This window comes from Astatotilapia calliptera, chromosome 17 (assembly GCF_964374335.1).
Source record: "Astatotilapia calliptera chromosome 17, fAstCal68.1, whole genome shotgun sequence".
Taxonomy (NCBI): domain Eukaryota; kingdom Metazoa; phylum Chordata; class Actinopteri; order Cichliformes; family Cichlidae; genus Astatotilapia; species Astatotilapia calliptera.
The window spans coordinates 2,098,148-2,115,802 of record NC_137438.1 but is presented as its reverse complement, the minus strand read 5'-3'; the positions used below and the strand labels follow the sequence as shown (position 1 = coordinate 2,115,802).

At 44.4% G+C, this 17,655-nt stretch overlaps 2 protein-coding genes across 7 annotated transcripts in view; one reads left to right on the top strand and one right to left on the bottom strand.

Moving 5' to 3' along the window:
- Positions 1-172: 172 nt before the first annotated feature.
- Positions 173-4,985, bottom strand: nopchap1 (NOP protein chaperone 1). Its single transcript, XM_026148354.2, has 4 exons — positions 4,830-4,985; positions 3,564-3,638; positions 3,313-3,446; positions 173-1,143 (listed from the first exon to the last, which is right to left on the bottom strand). The coding sequence occupies exons 1-4, from the start codon at positions 4,888-4,890 to the stop codon at positions 970-972; spliced, it is 444 nt and encodes a 147-aa protein (XP_026004139.2). The 5' UTR covers positions 4,891-4,985; the 3' UTR covers positions 173-969.
- A 930-nt stretch (positions 4,986-5,915) lies between these two features.
- slc41a2b (solute carrier family 41 member 2b) overlaps positions 5,916-17,655 on the top strand; it is a 35,049-nt gene continuing 23,309 nt past the window's right edge. Inside the window, exons 1-8 of one of the 6 annotated variants that reach the window (XM_026148350.2) lie at positions 5,916-6,041; positions 7,138-7,776; positions 8,743-8,850; positions 11,281-11,352; positions 11,891-12,035; positions 12,176-12,322; positions 15,547-15,694; positions 16,142-16,221. In XM_026148350.2, the coding sequence (XP_026004135.1) occupies positions 7,237-7,776; positions 8,743-8,850; positions 11,281-11,352; positions 11,891-12,035; positions 12,176-12,322; positions 15,547-15,694; positions 16,142-16,221 (1,240 nt within the window). In that variant the 5' untranslated portion in view covers positions 5,916-6,041; positions 7,138-7,236. The other 5 variants (XM_026148348.2, XM_026148352.2, XM_080291764.1 and 2 more) reach the window with 5 other exon arrangements.

Sequence of the window (17,655 nt, the reverse complement as noted above, 5' to 3'; positions counted from 1 at the left end):
CGCAGCAACACTCGTTTCAGTGTTTTATAGGATGGACCACGATCTGATGATCAGTCATTAAAAACTGTTGAATACAAACATTGTGACTGCGACACTCACAGGGTGAAACACGCATTCGGGGGCACTTTTTAGGCATTTTGTGTTTTCAGCTTTTACAAAAATTACCATTCAATGTCATCATTAAACTTTATTCAGTTGGTTCAAAATCACATTCACAGCCTTGTTTCAAAAAAGGAGAATCTGTGGAAAATTTAAATATAATTCTTAACAGAAGTGAAAACAACAAATATACACAGAGGCTCGGATTCTAAAAGCTGAGAGCGCTTTATGCTGTGCACTTTAAGCATTGTTTGTCACACTGGGTACATGATGAGGGTACAGTATATTGCTCAGGCGAGTGCTGTCAGTGAGCCTGCTGTATCCACAAACACAAAGAAGAAACAGGCGCCTCATGTGGTGGAAAACGGTCCAATGATGGATGCTGCATCCACGGAGACAAAGACAATATGCTGCACAGTTCAAGTGCCAGCATCTGCAATGGGATCCAGGATCATTCATCCATGTGGGGTGGGTCACTCACTCAATGCTGGTTGTGGAGCAGGCTTTGTTTCATTACCATCTGTACTCACAATTCACTTCCTGCTTCAGCAGAGAGCTGAAGTGAACGGTTTGAAGCCCAAACTGATGCAAGGATGTGTTCACGTTCATGAAGCAGAGGACGAGGAGACAACACAGCATGCAGACATCGTGGTCACAGGGCAGACTCCCAGCATTTGTTCTGGCTCTATGGGCAGTTTGTGTGCACATTTCAGTGTTCACTGTACTCCCACAGGCAGCAGCTGTTCTGTCCGCTGTCTGTGTGTGAAGAAGGTTCGAAAGAAACAAGAAACTCTGACATGACATCTGAGGATCTCGTTGGCAAAACGTTTCCCATGGAAAAGAAACTAAAGGTCCCTCTGTCTGACTCGTCTACTCCCCCTGCTGGTCCAGAACCAGGATGTTGACTTTCTTTTTCTTGCCTTTGTCTCCGGGCAGTTTAAAGTTCTGCTCTGTGACCTCGCCGTCATCGTCGCTGCAGTCCGACTCCTCAGAGTCCGACGTCTCGCTGTCACCTGACTCATTGAGCTCCACGAGTGCTACATCCTGAGGACACGGGGACAAAATTACACGACTGGTGAAAGACACACTTAAAGCAGCTAAATGGAGAGAAACTGATTAAATGAGCAGTAGACTGAGACTTATCCACCACCAGAAGAACAAATAAAATTTGTCATTTGCAAAAGTGTTCAGAGCCTTAACTCAGTGCTGCGTGGAAGCGTCTGCAGCAGCAGTTACAACTCATGGCTACCTGGATTTTGGCAGCTTGTGTGCCACGTTCACATCTTTGCAGCGCTGTTGGGGACAGTTAGCTGTTCTGAAACGATCTCTGCCCCGGGTGTTGAGAAGAGCACACACAGAATGATGATGCCACCATCATGCTTGTCTTTATGGACGTTAATAGAAAGTAATAAATAGTACAGACAGTTTGGGCCTTTTTTGTTGTCAAAATAAGAGACCGACTCTCCTCGTGTGCTCCGAATTCTTTAAACGGAGCTCTTAATAGAGTCGATTTCAGTTTTTCACTTTTGTTTTGGAAACGCAGGAAAGAATTAAGAACAGGACAAAAACAGTAAATTAATGCTAACTGAACTGCACTTAAGTTGTAATGTTGAATAAAAGTATGATGGTTCAAAGATTAAAGTCGTGTGTAGGGCTGGGCGATAGGGCCTAAAATTCTATCATGATATAATTTGAAGCACGTGCGGTAACGATATATATCGCGATATATTCTTTTCTTCTGTATAACCTATTTTCCACACTATAAGGACTTAAAATCCTTTAATTTTCTCAAAAATCGAGAGTGTTCCTTATGTATGAATTCTGGTTGTGCTTACTGACCTCGAACCGATTTCTGCGGAAATCTGTTAAAAATGTTTTAGTACAACTTTGGTAAGCCGCACAGCTTGATGGATGTCAGAGCATTACGGCTGCCGTAGTGAGGAGCTTCGGAGTAATCTGGGTCCAAAACTCCGTCATCTTCAGGTCCCAAAGTCAAACGAACACAGAGTTAAAAACGGTCCAAATTCTTTCATCTTTAATAAAATCATCAGCGTTGCTGCTTTATCGGGTGTAACAATTAAGTTTTACATCCATGAAAACAGAATTTATTAAATTTAACGGAGTTAGAAGTTAGCAGGAAGTTAGCTCGCTAGTTTCCACCTAAACATTTCATAGCATGTTCTGACAGAGATTTTTGAAACTAATTCAAACGTACAGCTCTGCTACCACTTCCAACATAAATGAAGACAGAAAACTAAACAGCAGTGGCGTTTGCAGGGTTACTGAAGTTGGACTACCTGGTATATAATGATGTGCTACGTGATTGCTAGCGACACAGCTATGTTAGCATAACATTAGCACAGTGAAGCTGGAGGATGAACGCCAACTTTTTTTCCACTCGATAAAAGTTAAGGTGAGGGATTCTGGTGGTCAGGGACAAATGCAGTCGCATAGCAGGATGCTGTACACGGGCCAAACGTCAGTCAGGAGAACAACTGAGATCATTCATCCACAATACGAGGTTAGTTATTAATATACTGCAACAACATGGGAACAGAGCAGCTGTGAGAGAATTCAACATTAATGAATCAATGTTACGGAAGTGGAGGAAGCGCAGTTTTCAGCTTTCCCCATATTCCAGAAGTGCTTCATCTCCTTGCTGTGACTGTTGCCCGCCACAATTTGCAGATGATAATGGTTGTAGCCGCTGCGATGCTTTCGACCAAAACAGGCGCAGCTTGATGACATCATCAACATGCGTTATCACGATAGAGCGGTGTAGTCAAAATCTCTATCGTTGGCCAAATTTATATCGTTTATATCGCCCACCCCTAGTCGTGTGCTGCTGTTGGAAAAACAAGGCTCAGTACTGTAACACTTCCCCCACATGCTGCATGTCTAATTGTGTTGACATGGTGACGACTGAGCTCTACAGAGTTCCAGTTTAAACAAAGGTAAGAAAAAAATATGCATGCATGTAACCGAGTTATTTGAGTTACTCGATGCATTGCTGCAGTCCTAGCAGTCACACACAGCAGACCTCTTTGGAATAACGCAGCCCTTGTATGAAAGGAGCTGCCAGATTTACCCAGAGACCAGCTGCCCTAACCTCCAACACTTCTCTACTGCAGAGTCCTTTATGTTCCATGTCACAGTTCAGTACGTCACCAGATGGTGGCAGTGCAGCTGGTTCAGCGGCAGGCCGATACTCACCATCTCTATGACCCTCTCTGCCTCGTCCACACTCTCTATGTCAAAGCGTCCAGCAGGAGCCTCCTCCATCTGTCTTTTCAGCTTCTCGTTGGCCTCCGCCATCTGAGGGAGGAAGCTCTGCAGCCGGTCCAGAACTGATTCACAGGGAAAGACCCGCACACACACACACATCACTAAACATCACTCTTATGCTTTTTGGTAGATCAACCATCGACCAACTTGTCACTAAAAAGAATGCTTGACATTCTCACCGCTGCTTCTGGGGACTCTCTCTGTCTGCAGTGATCTTCCAGCTTTTGGATTGAGGAGAAGCTTCTCACTGAGACCTAGCAGCACAACACACAGATCAGTTACTCCTCATGACCAAACTTATGCTCCTATACTGCGGGAAAAGAAAGACACGTTTCTCATGAGTGGGTTAATGTGTAGAAATCCTTTCAATCTTTTAAATACAGCAGTTGTGGAAACACGTCCCTGATAGAGGTCCCTAAGAAAGTTAGTGAAATGACCATTCTGTGTAGCTAAGATTTGGGTTTACTCTAGTCAGCACAATGATTAATCTAAATCTGGAAAGCTGCAGAGAAAGTTGCCAAACTGAGAAATAATCAGGCATCAATCAGTCTATCTGGATGGACCACAAAGTTGGGTCACAGCAGCAGCAGGGAGGATACTCCAAATGTCCTTCTCCCACCCAGTGCTTTCCCAGTCCTCCCAGGGGAGAGTTGGATGACATACCACACTCTAATTTATAATGTGAATCCAAATATAGACAAAAAATAAATAAAAACAACAGAAAAGGAAAATGCAGACTTTGACATGGTGTGTGAAGATTGGTTTCTCTAATGTCTCTAACGGCACTTTTACTCTAACTGACAGACATCAACAGAAACCTCCAACAAAACATCGCAGAAACATTATAACCTGATTTACTTTTACCCAGTGTGGAGTCTTTCTCTGCGTTTGTGGCTGACATGTTTCTCTACATTCAAAAACTACCATCACAATTAGAGACTGTCCGTTTATTTATAAGTAAAAATGTTTTTCCCCACGCTGTAAACACGTGATCCGTGGACTTTGTTTTAACTTCCATTAGTCTAAGATGGGTTTATTTGTTATAAAGGTCGACTACGTTTCAATTAAGGACTCAACATGACCTGCAGAGTCACAGCACTGAACTGTGGCACTAAACTTACCGAGTAGGAGGAAATCGGGCCTCAGCGCTCTGAAGTCAAAGCAAAGACCGCAGTTTTTTAGGACCGTGTTTGCACGAAGTCTTTAGGTAATAACTTTGTTTATATGACGCTGGCAATGATTTAACTAAACGTGTAGTTTTCATTACTCCATGTAGCTGCTTACATATATTCAAATAGTCTGACAGACAGTTAGTATTTTACAACAAAATACTGACACAGAAGCTGGCTTTCCTGTACGAATGTGCAGTTTAGGCTCTGTACTTCTTCCCAGTCCAACTCTCCTGACATTTTGACAAAACAGAAAGAAATAAAAAGCATCCAAACCTCCTCCGTTACCACACGACAGCAACGCCTGCGAGCTCGTTGTCTTTACGTTTAATTCCATGTTAGATTTAGAGAGGACACGATAATGTTTTCCTCCACATGTGGGTTTTTTTGGTCGAAATCCACATCCGTGTGAAAGGTAGGGACAAAGCTTGTTTTAGGAATTATACAGCGCCCCCTGGTGTTTGGGATGAACTCTAGCGTTTACGCACACATTCCAAGCTCCTTACTACACTGTCAGGTTTTATACAAATATTTTGGCTGGCTTTTCATACCTGGCTTTATTCCAGTGGGATTCAAATTACCCCATTTACCTGAAATATGATAATGTTTGGAGTGTTTTTGAAAGAAAAGAAAGCTAATTATGGTGTTACTGTGTTATTAATCTTGTGCAAGCAATTTCTACATAAATGTCGTTTTTTTAAGACCAAACCAACACTGGCTCACTGGAAAAACGACTTAAACCTGTTGGTTAAATCTTTGACTTTAGTTAAAAAGAAAAAGGCTGCTTTTTTGTTTCCTTTGTGGAAGATTTTGATTTAGTGAGTTAATAATCTGTTAAATTATGTGACCCCATCTTTATATTTTCTTTTTCCTATGTATGAAAGTTGCTAATATGTAAGGAATGTTTATTCTCTGAACGTGTAATATATGGTGCATTTTGTTTGTATGTTAATTTTACTAATAAAAAACAAAACAAAACAAAAACCCAACTACACACTGTTAGGTGTAAAGATTACGCACATCCTCCAGATGTGGACCGAGACTGTCAGGTTTAAACTCCCCAGCTGATAGACTCGGCTTACCTGCAATTAATACTACCAAAACTACCACTATGTAATGTGGGTAATACAATAAAAAATTATATCTGAAAGTTTTGTTCTAATCCGCTGAAGCCAGCTGATGTTTTATTCTATAGCAGTAATGTTAATGCAGTCATAATGCAGTCGAAGATTAAAAGTGCATTACTTAATATAGATGTGAGGAAAACCATCCCATTTGTCGGACATACTATGTCTTTGGATCTGTAATCAGGTCAACCCGGATTTATAACTTCTGGTAAGCAGGCGTTGTTTTCAAACGGAGTCGCTCGTCGTGTCGCGTAGACGATCTTGGTTGGCCAGTTTCGCTCTGACGCGGCTCTCTGGCTGGCTAGCTGTCAGAGGAAAGGACTGGCATCTCCTCTGGGTGGAATTTCTTCACAGTGAAAACGTATGTCAAGGATAAAAACAACGGTAATAATAATCCTTAGCACTGAAGAGTTATATATATCCTATCTACTTGTAATACTGGCTAACTGTGGCCACCGTATTCTCCCGGTTTACGTTTAACGCTGGGTAAGTAGGCAGCCGACGTGCCTTCTACTGTTTTGATTCCTCCACAGCTAGCTAGCAGCATTTCCGTGTTATGTGGCGACCATAAACATATACACAACCAGCCTGTTTGTGTCAAGTTCCTGTTTGGCTAAATGATCCATGAATGGCAGCTGTGGTGTGAGACGGCGCTGAATAGGATGGTGGTAATAAATGGGCCTGAACAGTGGCAATTAAAAAAGTATGAAAACTGTCGTCTCGAGAACATTTTACCAACGAAACGCAGATAAACTGGAGACACCGGAACAGCAGCAAATTATGGAGGAACTTTGTGAACATCCTCGGTTGGTACATTTAAAGAAGCAGCTCGGTGGACCTCGGATTTAAAGACTTGATGCTCAATCATTCAGGGAAGCAAATCTCCAAAAGTTGGTTCTGTTCATCTGGACGCAGCGTTTTGTGGGAGAAAGGTTTCGTCACTTGGATGCTAGCTCGGGTTTAGTTTGTCAGCCCACAGCAGCGACACTAGCAGCTAACTTCTACTCTCTATATTCATCGTCATCATCGTTTCAAACGAGACGTGAATGACAGGAACAGGCTGAATTGTATTTCCGGTGCTCTTTGGGATGCTTCTCAGCTGTTCCTGTTCATTTCTTTAATTTTCTAACTGGTAGCAGTCCTTTAACAGAAAGCGTTGTTGAGGTGAGCAGTGATGCTGGCACTGATATATCTGTGATGGTGATCCAGTCTTGGGATTTCTTCCCGTCGTTGCTTGATGATGTATTAAAAATAAAGTGTTGTATGTTACAGCAGCTTCAGCACAATCCTTCCCTGCAGTAATGACACGTACGCTCTAACGTCACCTCTTGTTTCTCTGCATTTCCACTTTAAGAACCGTTTGTTCCTCTTTATCACTTACTGTTGTTTTGTCTTATACATATCAGCAGCTGGCAGATATTCCTCTTCTCATTTCATTTCGTGTGTGTTTTCTTTAGGCTGATGAATCCCTGAAGCTCGCTTCGACCGCTCGCTGCCTGGACACCGCCCTCAGACCGGATGACAGGAGATGAGACACTGGAGCCCTGGACCACATCATGAGCATTCAAAGCCTACAAGGAGCTATAGGGGAGTCTCTTGGCTCTAGTCTCACAGTGCGCATGAGTGGAGCAGGTGGCGGGTGGAACAGCCTCTCCCTGAAACCTGTTTCCCCGGGGTGGATCGCCTCCATTTTCCACACCATGGTCCCCACCGGTTACACCAAACTTCAGGAGGAGCGGTTGGCCATGGTGGACCTTGGAGCTAAATCTGAGGCCAACTCACTCCAGAACGGGTACAGACAGGAGACGTCTCATATAGAAGGTAGACGGGTTCTGGACCGGGCCTCTCGGGCCTCTTTGACTTTAGCAGACTGTGGCGATGGAGACTGCTCGGAGACGGAGCCTATGCTCACTGAGAGGAGGCTCTCAGGTGAAGAGGCAGATGGGGAGGAGGAAGAGGAGGAGGAAGGGCTGGGATCGAACACGCAGAATATGCCAAAGGAGTCAGTGCTGGCTATGGCATTTCAGATTTTGGTGCCTTTCCTTCTAGCCGGATTTGGAACCGTATCAGCTGGAATGGTGCTGGATGTTGTGCAGGTAAATTGAGCAACCAGCATTATTAAACCAGTCAAAGCAGGCTGGGATTAAAGGCTCATTCAAGCTCCTTACAAATATGGGTTTTGTTCAGTTTTGCTCTCTGTGAATGTGGAACATAGTAGCACAACTGCAGCGAAGTTACCAAGGCTGGGAAGTGTTGTGCTGTAAAGCTACATTTGAAAGTAGTAGTCACCCAACCCCACCAGGCTGCAGTAAAAGGACAGTGTTGGCTGAGGTGGAAAAATAACTAAACACATCAGTCACTGACTAATAATGATCACATTATCCAAACCTTCCTTGGGTTATATGCTGGCAACCAAGCTTGATATGACTGTAATCTCACCAGGCCGCTCTGTAACGGCGTTGTTAACGGCACTCTGTCATATCACATGTTTAAGGTGCACGTCTGTGAGCAGGGTGTTTTACATAGAAGTCCCAGGTTGGAGACGGGGACCTCTGTTCTACTTCTAGAATTTCTAAACCGTAGTTTTAATTTCAGTGTTTCTCTGTGAATGGGTTGAAGATTTTAACGTAGAAACGCAGCGCCCACTCGAGCGTGGTCCTGCCTGCAACCCTTTCCGTTTCTGCACATTTACATTTTTTGGGTGAAACCATCTGTCAGACGGTGGAAGCGTGAGCCAACGAGCTGGAAGAGTGCTGCTCGCGTCCCAAATGTGTCCTTCATGCAAACGTGAAAGCTTTGCTGTGGGCAGTCAGTAAGGTGTGAGGAGAAGAGTTTCTTGCTTTGCTCAGCTGACATTACAGCAGTCGTGTTATCCCTGTTGGCAACATCTGACAGAATTACGAAGCTTTAAAAGAAAAGTCTGTGAATGCTGCTGGATTTACTTCACTGCTTCACAGCTAAATGATGCAAATCCCCAGTTTGCCTTATCCTGAAAACACAACATGTAAGTGTGAAGTTCAGTGATAGCCAGAAAAAGCAAAGTGACTTTCTGGTGTCTGCAGCACTGGGAGGCGTTCCAGTACATCACAGAGATCTTCATCCTGGTACCCGCTCTGCTCGGCCTCAAGGGAAACCTGGAGATGACTTTGGCCTCGAGGCTGTCCACAGCGGTGAGACACACACACGCACGCACGCACGCACGCACGCACGCACGCACGCTCTGTAGCCCATTCCACTCTAAGACCCCAACACAATAGCATCTTTATGTGTAGTAATAGTAAACAACACCCTAAACTGAAGAACTGTCATTCTTTCTTGTAATGCACTTGTGGTTGTGGAAGCTGTGTCACTGTTATTCCGTCTTCACATTCGATGTTGTTGTAATCAGACGTCAGGCTGCTTTGTCCTGCGAGCTTGTTGTTTCACTCTCAGAAGGACGGAGTGGTTTCCCGTCAGCCTCGTGCTCGTAGCTGCTGTTCGAGGATCACTGATAGTGCAGTGATGTCACTGTGTACGTAGTTGCATCATTTTTGTTTTTGTGGTCATGACTCACCTCCACAGAGCCTCTAACTGTGATTAGGTGTTCATCATCCAGCCCAGTCTGGAATTATAGCTCCAGTGCCGTCGACGCTGTGCGGTGAACACCACAGGCTTATGTGCCCAGCTGTTACAATGACTTTGGGCGTTTTCACGTAAGAATTACTTAAAGTGTTTGAGAAATAGTTGGAGTCAGGAGGAATTTGCTGACGGGGAGTTGGGAGAGGCTGTTGCAGCCAGGATCAAATGGTCAGACGGTGAATTGTTGCTCTGCTAAAGAGGGTGAGCATGTGTTTGCACCCTGTCCCATCAAACAGGCTCTCCTTCTGTCCATAACCTTACTCGTTGCAGTCCTGTTTGTCCAAGTAGAAGAGGTGACTGAGCAGAATTCTCTCTTTGTTGGTTTTCGGCTCTTCCTGCTCCCCACGCACAAGCTCCACATTCACAGCGCTGTGTCAACATAGAGAGTGGAGCGTAGCATGAGCCAAGTTTCCTCAGCGGTGTCCCAAAAACAGTTTGTCTTCATGTTACTGTTGCTCTGCTCAGCTGCTCTGCCCTGCAGTGCTGAGAAATGCAGGAGGACTTATGACAGTTGTTGCATGTGTGAAGTCACACGTGATTTCAGAAATGTCATTACAGTTAATTGAATTTGTTCACGTTAGTTCAGCTAAGCATCAGAGTGGGACAGACAGGTGGTCAGTAAGGCACAGGTGCCCACATATGAGCAAAATGACTGTAGGCCACAGAAAAAGGTCTTTTCTTTGTGCAGTGCAGAGCTCACTCAGAGTGAATCCCAGCTTCTCATCTTAGAGCCACAATTTACAGAAGTCCCCTAAACATGTCACGTCCAGGCAGTGTGAAGTTACTGCTGTGAAAGAGGACGGCTGAAAAGATGCACTCACAGGAAATGTGCCTGATCATAGCAACAACCACTCATCCAAACAGTGAGTCTGCAGTCACAGCTAACCAAGATAATTACATACAGATACAATGTTCTGCTATCTTCCACAGAGCTTTACATCATCTGAGTGATATATTTACAAGAGTGTGAACATTTTGTGCAGCTATTGTGTTATGTGTCACCTTTATGACATGGTTGGGAATTTATTAATGTTTGTGAATGTCCTCACAGATGTGCGAGACACCGCGGACAGAATTCCTGAGCTGTTAGTGGGATACAGAGTCGGATTATATCTTTGTTCAGTTTTACTCCAGTTATTGGCAAAACCACATTGTTGAAAATGACTAACGATGTTCTCATTTTTAAAGTGTGTGTGTGTGTGTGTGTGTGTGTGTGTGTGTGTGTGTGTGTGTGTGTGTGTGTGTGTGTGTGTGTGTGTGTGTGTGTGTGTGATACATGTGATCAATCACTCATAATACAGAAAAAGGTTAGACCCATGAAAGTGCTCCATCTCTGGTAAATGTCATCAGGTTTTATCGTCACGTCACGTGTGCAGGTACACGGGTACAGCACATGCAAGTGTGCGAGCTCCTCAAGCAACAGAGGTGTGCAAAAGTACAATAACACAAGAACAAGCAGAATATAGGAATGGCTAAATCTGAGAGTTATATGAATAATATATGGACAATATAGGAGTGCATTACTGAATATGTATATCTACGTGTGTGTGTGTGTGTGTGTGTGTGTGTATGCAAACCAAGTGGCATTTATATACAGTGTGGAGTGCACAATGTTGAAGTTGTGGTAAGTGAAGGTGAGGTGTCTGTGAAGTGTTCAGCAGCCTGATGGAAAAAGCACATCTTCACATTCATAGCAGTAAATGTGTTTGTGTAGCACGGATGGTTCAGATGGAGAGTGTGACGACTGAAAAGGCCAGACCCAGTGTTTGTGTTAGTCTTTGCTTTTAAGTCTATTTGTTACACCTGGGAAGTTTAGTACTCTTTGGTTTTTGCAGGGAAACCCACAATATGAAATACTGGGATTAAATGGGACCACTTTTAAGTTTCTAGCATTTAATCAATTTAGTGTCAATCCTGGAAAATAAGTGGCATTTCCAACACAGGCTTTACTCTGTAAAATAACTCTTCCCATCCCAACTCAGGTCAATGTGGGCAAGATGGATTCTCCCATCGAGAAGTGGAATCTAATCATAGGGAACCTGGCACTGAAGCAGGTAATGGCTCACAGTGGCTGTCTCATTGTAGAGAGAACACTTTCATATAAAAACGAATCAATCCTGCATCCTTTGCATTGGCATGAGCTGCAGTTTTATTCGTTTCTCTTCCTTTTTACTGGGAGCAGTTTTTTACTCAGGTGTTTTTCCCTTTTTGGTCATAACAAAAACATTAAATTGTATTTTATATGTTGAATGAAATATCACAAATCTTTGATAATATTAATGCAGTGCTATGGCTAATATCCAGTGTGTATATGTTGATACGGTGCACGGACCGTGCGGGTGTTTATTTAGACCAAAGTCTTTGGCTGTGTCGTAAGACCGAGTGCATGCTGTGTTAATATCTACCTATGTACGATAAACACACCACAACATGACGTATGTAATGATAAAGCTACACGCTGAGCCGTTCGTCCTGCATGTAACGTGTCACCAGGAACTATTAGGGAAAAATGGACGTGCACGTGTTGCTGCTAAAGCTCACTTTGTGTCATTAATAAGCAAGTCTGGATCATCTCCTGCCTCTCTGCCCCAGGTTCAGGCCACTGTTGTGGGTTTCCTGGCGGCCGTAGCAGCCGTGGTTCTTGGTTGGATTCCAGAGGGGAAGTTTCAGATGAGCCACGCTGTTTTGCTCTGCTCCAGCAGCGTGGCCACGGCCTTCATAGCCTCCCTGCTGCAGGGTAAATACACACACTGTGACGCGGTATAAGCTGGTAATGCTGCTGCTGCTTCACGTCAGGCCTTTTAACACGCACGTTTTCAGTTGCCTATAATGTGATGGCTGTGAGTAATGTGCTTATCCTCTTGATGTCATATTTAGGTATCATCATGGTGGGGGTAATTGTGGGCTCGAAGAAGACGGGGATTAACCCAGACAACGTAGCCACGCCCATTGCAGCCAGTTTTGGTGACCTCATAACCTTGGCGATCCTGGCCTGGATAAGCCAAGGCTTGTACAAGTGCCTGGGTAGGTCCTACCTTTACTACACTTGCATATGTTCTGACCGCATTACAAGGAGCCACTTTGTTTCACAGTCAGCCAATCGGCTCATTATATTCATAGAACCCATATATTACTGATCCATACTGTGTAGAATTAGGACACCTGTTCTGAAGAACCTTCCGCCTCCACCGAGCTCTGTTCAGGCTGCTGAGCCCATCATGAAAACATCGGCGCATAAATAAAGATTATTGGCGAGCACAGAGGGTGTGCACTTTTAGTTTTACCACAAATTATTAAGAGTGTATAAAATTGTACCTGTGCAAACTTCAATTTTATTTCTTAGCGCCAAATCACAACAACAGTCGCCTCAAGGCGCTTTATATTGTACAGTAGATCGCACAATAAGGTGAATACAAACGCACCTGAGGGGATTATATCAGACATCGCAGCCAAGTAGTCTTTGGTCTTATCTGTCTGTCCACTGACGGCACACATGCTTACATGATAAAATGTCTGTCTTTGTGCCAGTTTATCTGGTAAAAGTCAGTGTGAACATCCATCCGTGCATTCGCCGCACACAGTGATGGAGCTCCATCGCTGCGTATCCAAGGCTGGGTTGTAGAGCCCAGATGAGCCCGACTGAAAGATGTAATCTCTCCAGCGTGTCCTGGCTCAGCCTCCCCCACAGCCACACTTTCCTTCAGCCAAACTTTTTACACCAACATTCTCCTTTGAATATCTTCTTAGGCTCTTGCTTTACTGATGGAACAAGAGAGGATGTCAAATGTACTTTCTTTTGAATAAACTTGCAGATGTACTGTATGGAGATCTGCATTAAAGGGCTCACAGTGACTGCCTAAGAGCCCTCATGCATATGATCATTTATTAGTGGGCCATCACATGCATGAATGCACCTCGGAGTGTTTCAGTCTGAGTGCGGATGTTTAAATTCAGTCATAATATCCAGTTCAAATATGCTTCATGTGGTACTGTAGAGTCATACACTCCCGCAGTCGGCCAGCAGGGGTCCTTCCTGTCTCACTCTGTAAGAACATCAGCCTCCAGTTTCAGGACAGACCATCTCTCTTCCTCCTGACATGCGCTCCACATGTTTAATTCATGTGACAGCAGACCTGTGCTGCACCACCTTGTATTACTCAATGCAGCCACATTAGAAGCGTTTTCCTTTGGAAACCATCTCATGCTAACTAAACCCGTCAGGTCTAATTGCTGAGCACAGATGTTCTCCATTATAAAAGGAATAGTTTAGTGCTGGGAGCTAAATTTCTTAAGCACACTTCAGATTTCCATGGCAGGGCAGTGAGGCTGTCTGGCTGTGTCGCTCACACTGGCTCTCTTGTTTTTGAGCCCAGCAGACACCTGCCCACTAAACTCAAACTAACGGTCAGTTTACTCGCAGATGATGAAAACTGAAATCGCTCGTCTGTCTGTTCTCGTAAGAAAAGCTAAAGCGAGAGTCATTTAGAGGCATTGAGGGAAACAGCCAAGTAGAGACGCAAGCGAGACATTGCAGCTGTAGGAATCATGTGGAGTCCTCTTGGGTTTATTTATAGTGCTGTTAACCAACAGGATTGTTACAGAGTGCTATACTGAGAGGGCTCAACAATGGATGAGAGCAGCGATAATGTGAGTGTGAGATGAAGCACTAACACCAAGAAAAGGGCCCAGAGTTTATGCACAGGTTGTGTTGATACATCGCACAAATTAACAGATGGGTGTTTACATGCCGGCTGCATGTAAACCTGCAGAAAAGCATTCAATGCAACACGGTGCACACCCATGACACGAGGAAGCAGAACTACGATTTTAATGAGTGGGATAAAGGATTTCTCCTTATATGTGAAACCGTTACATTAACGGGTCCAAAGGAAGGTTGGGCTTTGGCCCACAGTCAGCTGAGACTGCTCACGTGAAAGCTGCTGTAGGTTCACCTTTAGATAAGAATGAAGAATTCATCAGTCTGAGTCTTCTTTCTGAGTTGTCTGTTGTGAGACAGACGCTGCCATAGTGCAGGACTTTGTACTCTATGCACCAACTCTAAATGACAGTTGTCCTCTTTCTATATATTTTTCACACTGACTTCAGTACAGTGAAATGCTGCAGTCTCATCCACTTCATCTCATCTATGATAGACGTGAGTCGGACTTGAAATAGTTGAAATAACAGAAGAAGAAAGCAGTTCTTTTGTTTGGTCCCCACCTGCTCAGGTAACCTCGCCACCACGTCTCTTTGCAGGCTCCTTCTTGTTAAACAGGTTTTCTTGACAGCAAGAAAGCAGAACACTTTCTTCTTCTTCTCATTATTATTATTTTCTGCTTGCCCAGTTCATGCTGGGTGCACGACTAGCATCTAAAAACACGGTGGTAGTTATCATCACTCTTTGGAAACACCATTTCTTTCCCAAGCATTAGAAGAATGGAGCCATTTAGATAGCTGGCAGCTGCTCCATCCCGCTTCCTGGCAGAGTGTCGTAGCAAAATGTATTCCTTCAGGGATGGGCAGGAATATCAATTGCTTGCTCGCAGGTTTATTCACCGAAGCAAGATAATTATTGACACGTGCAACGTCTAAAGGTAGAAGAGTCTAACTGGGACTTTGCCTGTTAGCCAGCTTACTTAGTCTATGTTAACTTGGTGCCACATTTCCAGAGGCTGCTCTGGGGCAAGGCTCCGCTCCAGATATGACTCCGTTTATCTGTTTCACATTTTAAAATCCAAGGCCTACTAGAGCCCGTTGTATCCTGAGCTGGACACCACGCCCTTTCTTTTCTTTAGACCATCAAGATAGTAAATGTGGGACTGCTTGCTAATGACAGTTACTGAGTGCTTGAAATGTTGGAAACATCTGGTGGTGGCTTCATGCAGGTGCTTTAGTCTAATTACCTCTCCAAAATAACTGTTATATTTTAGTTGAAACAAAGACGTTTACTGTTAGAGTCTTAGAGCAAGTGAGAGAAAATATCCGGTGTGTATTTACTGGATGGATTTAGGACTGGATGCCAACGGGCAGAGTCAGCCACAAGTAAAGAATCTTCATTCCTTAAAGTGCTGGAAAAAAGTCCTGTTTGTGGTGCTGAACCATTGTTCCAGCAATCTGGACGTCCCGATGAACAGAATCAACATGTTGGGATTTTCTTACCCGGGTCATTGAGACGTTTCAGGTGTTACTCAGTTTCACCTGAGCAGGAAACGGACAGAAACTAAAACCCAAGTGTGTCTCCTCTGCAGATTCCTATCCGTATGTGTCGTCGTTGGTTTGGGCCTTCTTCATGTGTCTGACTCCGCTGTGGATCGTCATCTCCTCCAAGCACCCCGCCAGCCGCACCCTGCTCTACTCAGGATGGGAGCCCGTCATCACTGCTATGGTCATCAGCAGGTGTGTGTGTGTGTTTAGTCTTCTGAAGGAAAAAGAACAGCTGTCCCGAGTCTGCACCTCCCAGCGTCTGGTTTGCATGATGACTCATCCCCTAAACAAATTGCGGCATCCCAGCACATACACCCTCAGGTCTCCTTGAGCCTGGCGGCCTTACAGAGGAGCCAGTAGGAAGCAAATTACTGTCCCGCTCACTCTCTCTCACTCTCTCCTCTAAACAATCAGTGATGCTGATATTAAAGACCCACACAGGCTGTAATAGAGGAGGGGGAGCTGGGCTGTGAACAATTGAAAAATCCTTCATTCTCTCTGTCCAGTACAGCCATGAAGGGTTTTAGTAGCTCTTCTAGAGAAGCACACAAATCCACTGTACACATCACTTAGGTGAAGGTGAGCCTATGCCTTTCCATGCACTCTGAGTTAATGAGCTAATTATGTTGTGCTCTGCAGCATCGGAGGGCTCATCCTGGACAAAACGGTGTCTGACCCAAATCTGGCCGGCATTGTAGTGTACACCCCCGTTGTCAACGGTGAGTATTGACGCCGCTTCCTTCTTTTGTTCTGTGCAGCATAGAGGTGTTGCTGATGTGCAGTCGTGTGCCCGGGGGGCATGAACAGACACGGAGGGGCTGGCTAAAGACCAGACCAAAGGTTTTAGTAACAGCTTCTTAAATCCTATTTATAAAACACACACATGAAAAATCCCACTCCTCCTTGAATCTTCCATCCTCTAATTCTTTCAGGATACAGCATTACAGTAGGGTTGGGCGATATGGTGAAATTTTCTGAGAATTTTAAGTCCAATAATCGACGATGGGCGATATATTCGTGCATGTGCAGACTTTTTGATGGGCGGAGCAATGTAATCATGCACGGACTAATTTGTGCGTTTACAACACAGAAGAAGTCCAAACATGGACAAACGAATTACCAAAACAATATAAAGTCGCCACTTTGGGATGAAGGAGGTAAACCTAAGGATGTAACCAAAGCGGTGTGCCGCTTGTGCAGACGTATAGTGCGAGCAGAGGACTCAAAAACGACTAACTTGCATGAGCATGTACGCGTCCACCATCCGAATGTTTTTGTCTGAACGTAGGCACTGCCTTTCTTTCTTTCTGTTATGAGTTTGAGTAAATGAATCGCTGCGTTTGGGCGCACTCTGAGGAGGGTGCATGTGCTCGCAGATGAAAGAGGGTGCTGTTGAAACAGCGCTATTATTCTGTTGACTGCTTCTGTTAGCGCCATCATTATTAGCAAACTTACTCATGGGCAAATAAATAAATCGCTCTTGTGTGTGTGTGTGTGTGTGTGTGTGTGTGTGTGTGTGTGTGTGTGTGTGTGTGTGTGTGTGTGTGTGTGTGTGTGTCACATGGTTGCCATGAGTATTACATGTAGAGGCAGCACAGTGGTGCAGTGATTAGCACTGAGCTCGGTCCCACCACCTGGCTGTGGACTTTGCGTGGGTACTCCAGCTTCCTCCCACAGTCAAAGACGTACAGTTAGCAGGGTTAATATTAGTCTAGTGTCTTTATAAGACTACAGTTATAGAGAAAAACACTCAACACCCATCAGACACCATCCTCCCCATGAGCAAGCACTTTGGTGACAGTGGGAAGGAGAAACGTAATTTTAACATCGAGAAACTTCCAGCAGGCTCAGGGAGGGGCGGAGCCATCTGCTGCGACCACTCGCAGAGGTGGGACATGCTTTTTTTCCCTCTTTAATATTGGCACAAATAGAAGTAATATTTCATGTGTCAAATGTTAGTGAATCAGGTCTCTAATATTCTGCACCTGAAACGAACTCCCAGAAATACGTTTGCAACAAGTTCAGTTACAAAAATCTCCGAGTTCCCACCTCTTGCACGCAGTCCTTTGTAAATACCAGCAGTATAGTTTTTAATTACATTTATTCCTAGTTAGCTGTACCACAGCACATTAGTTAATCTGCTCCATAGTGTC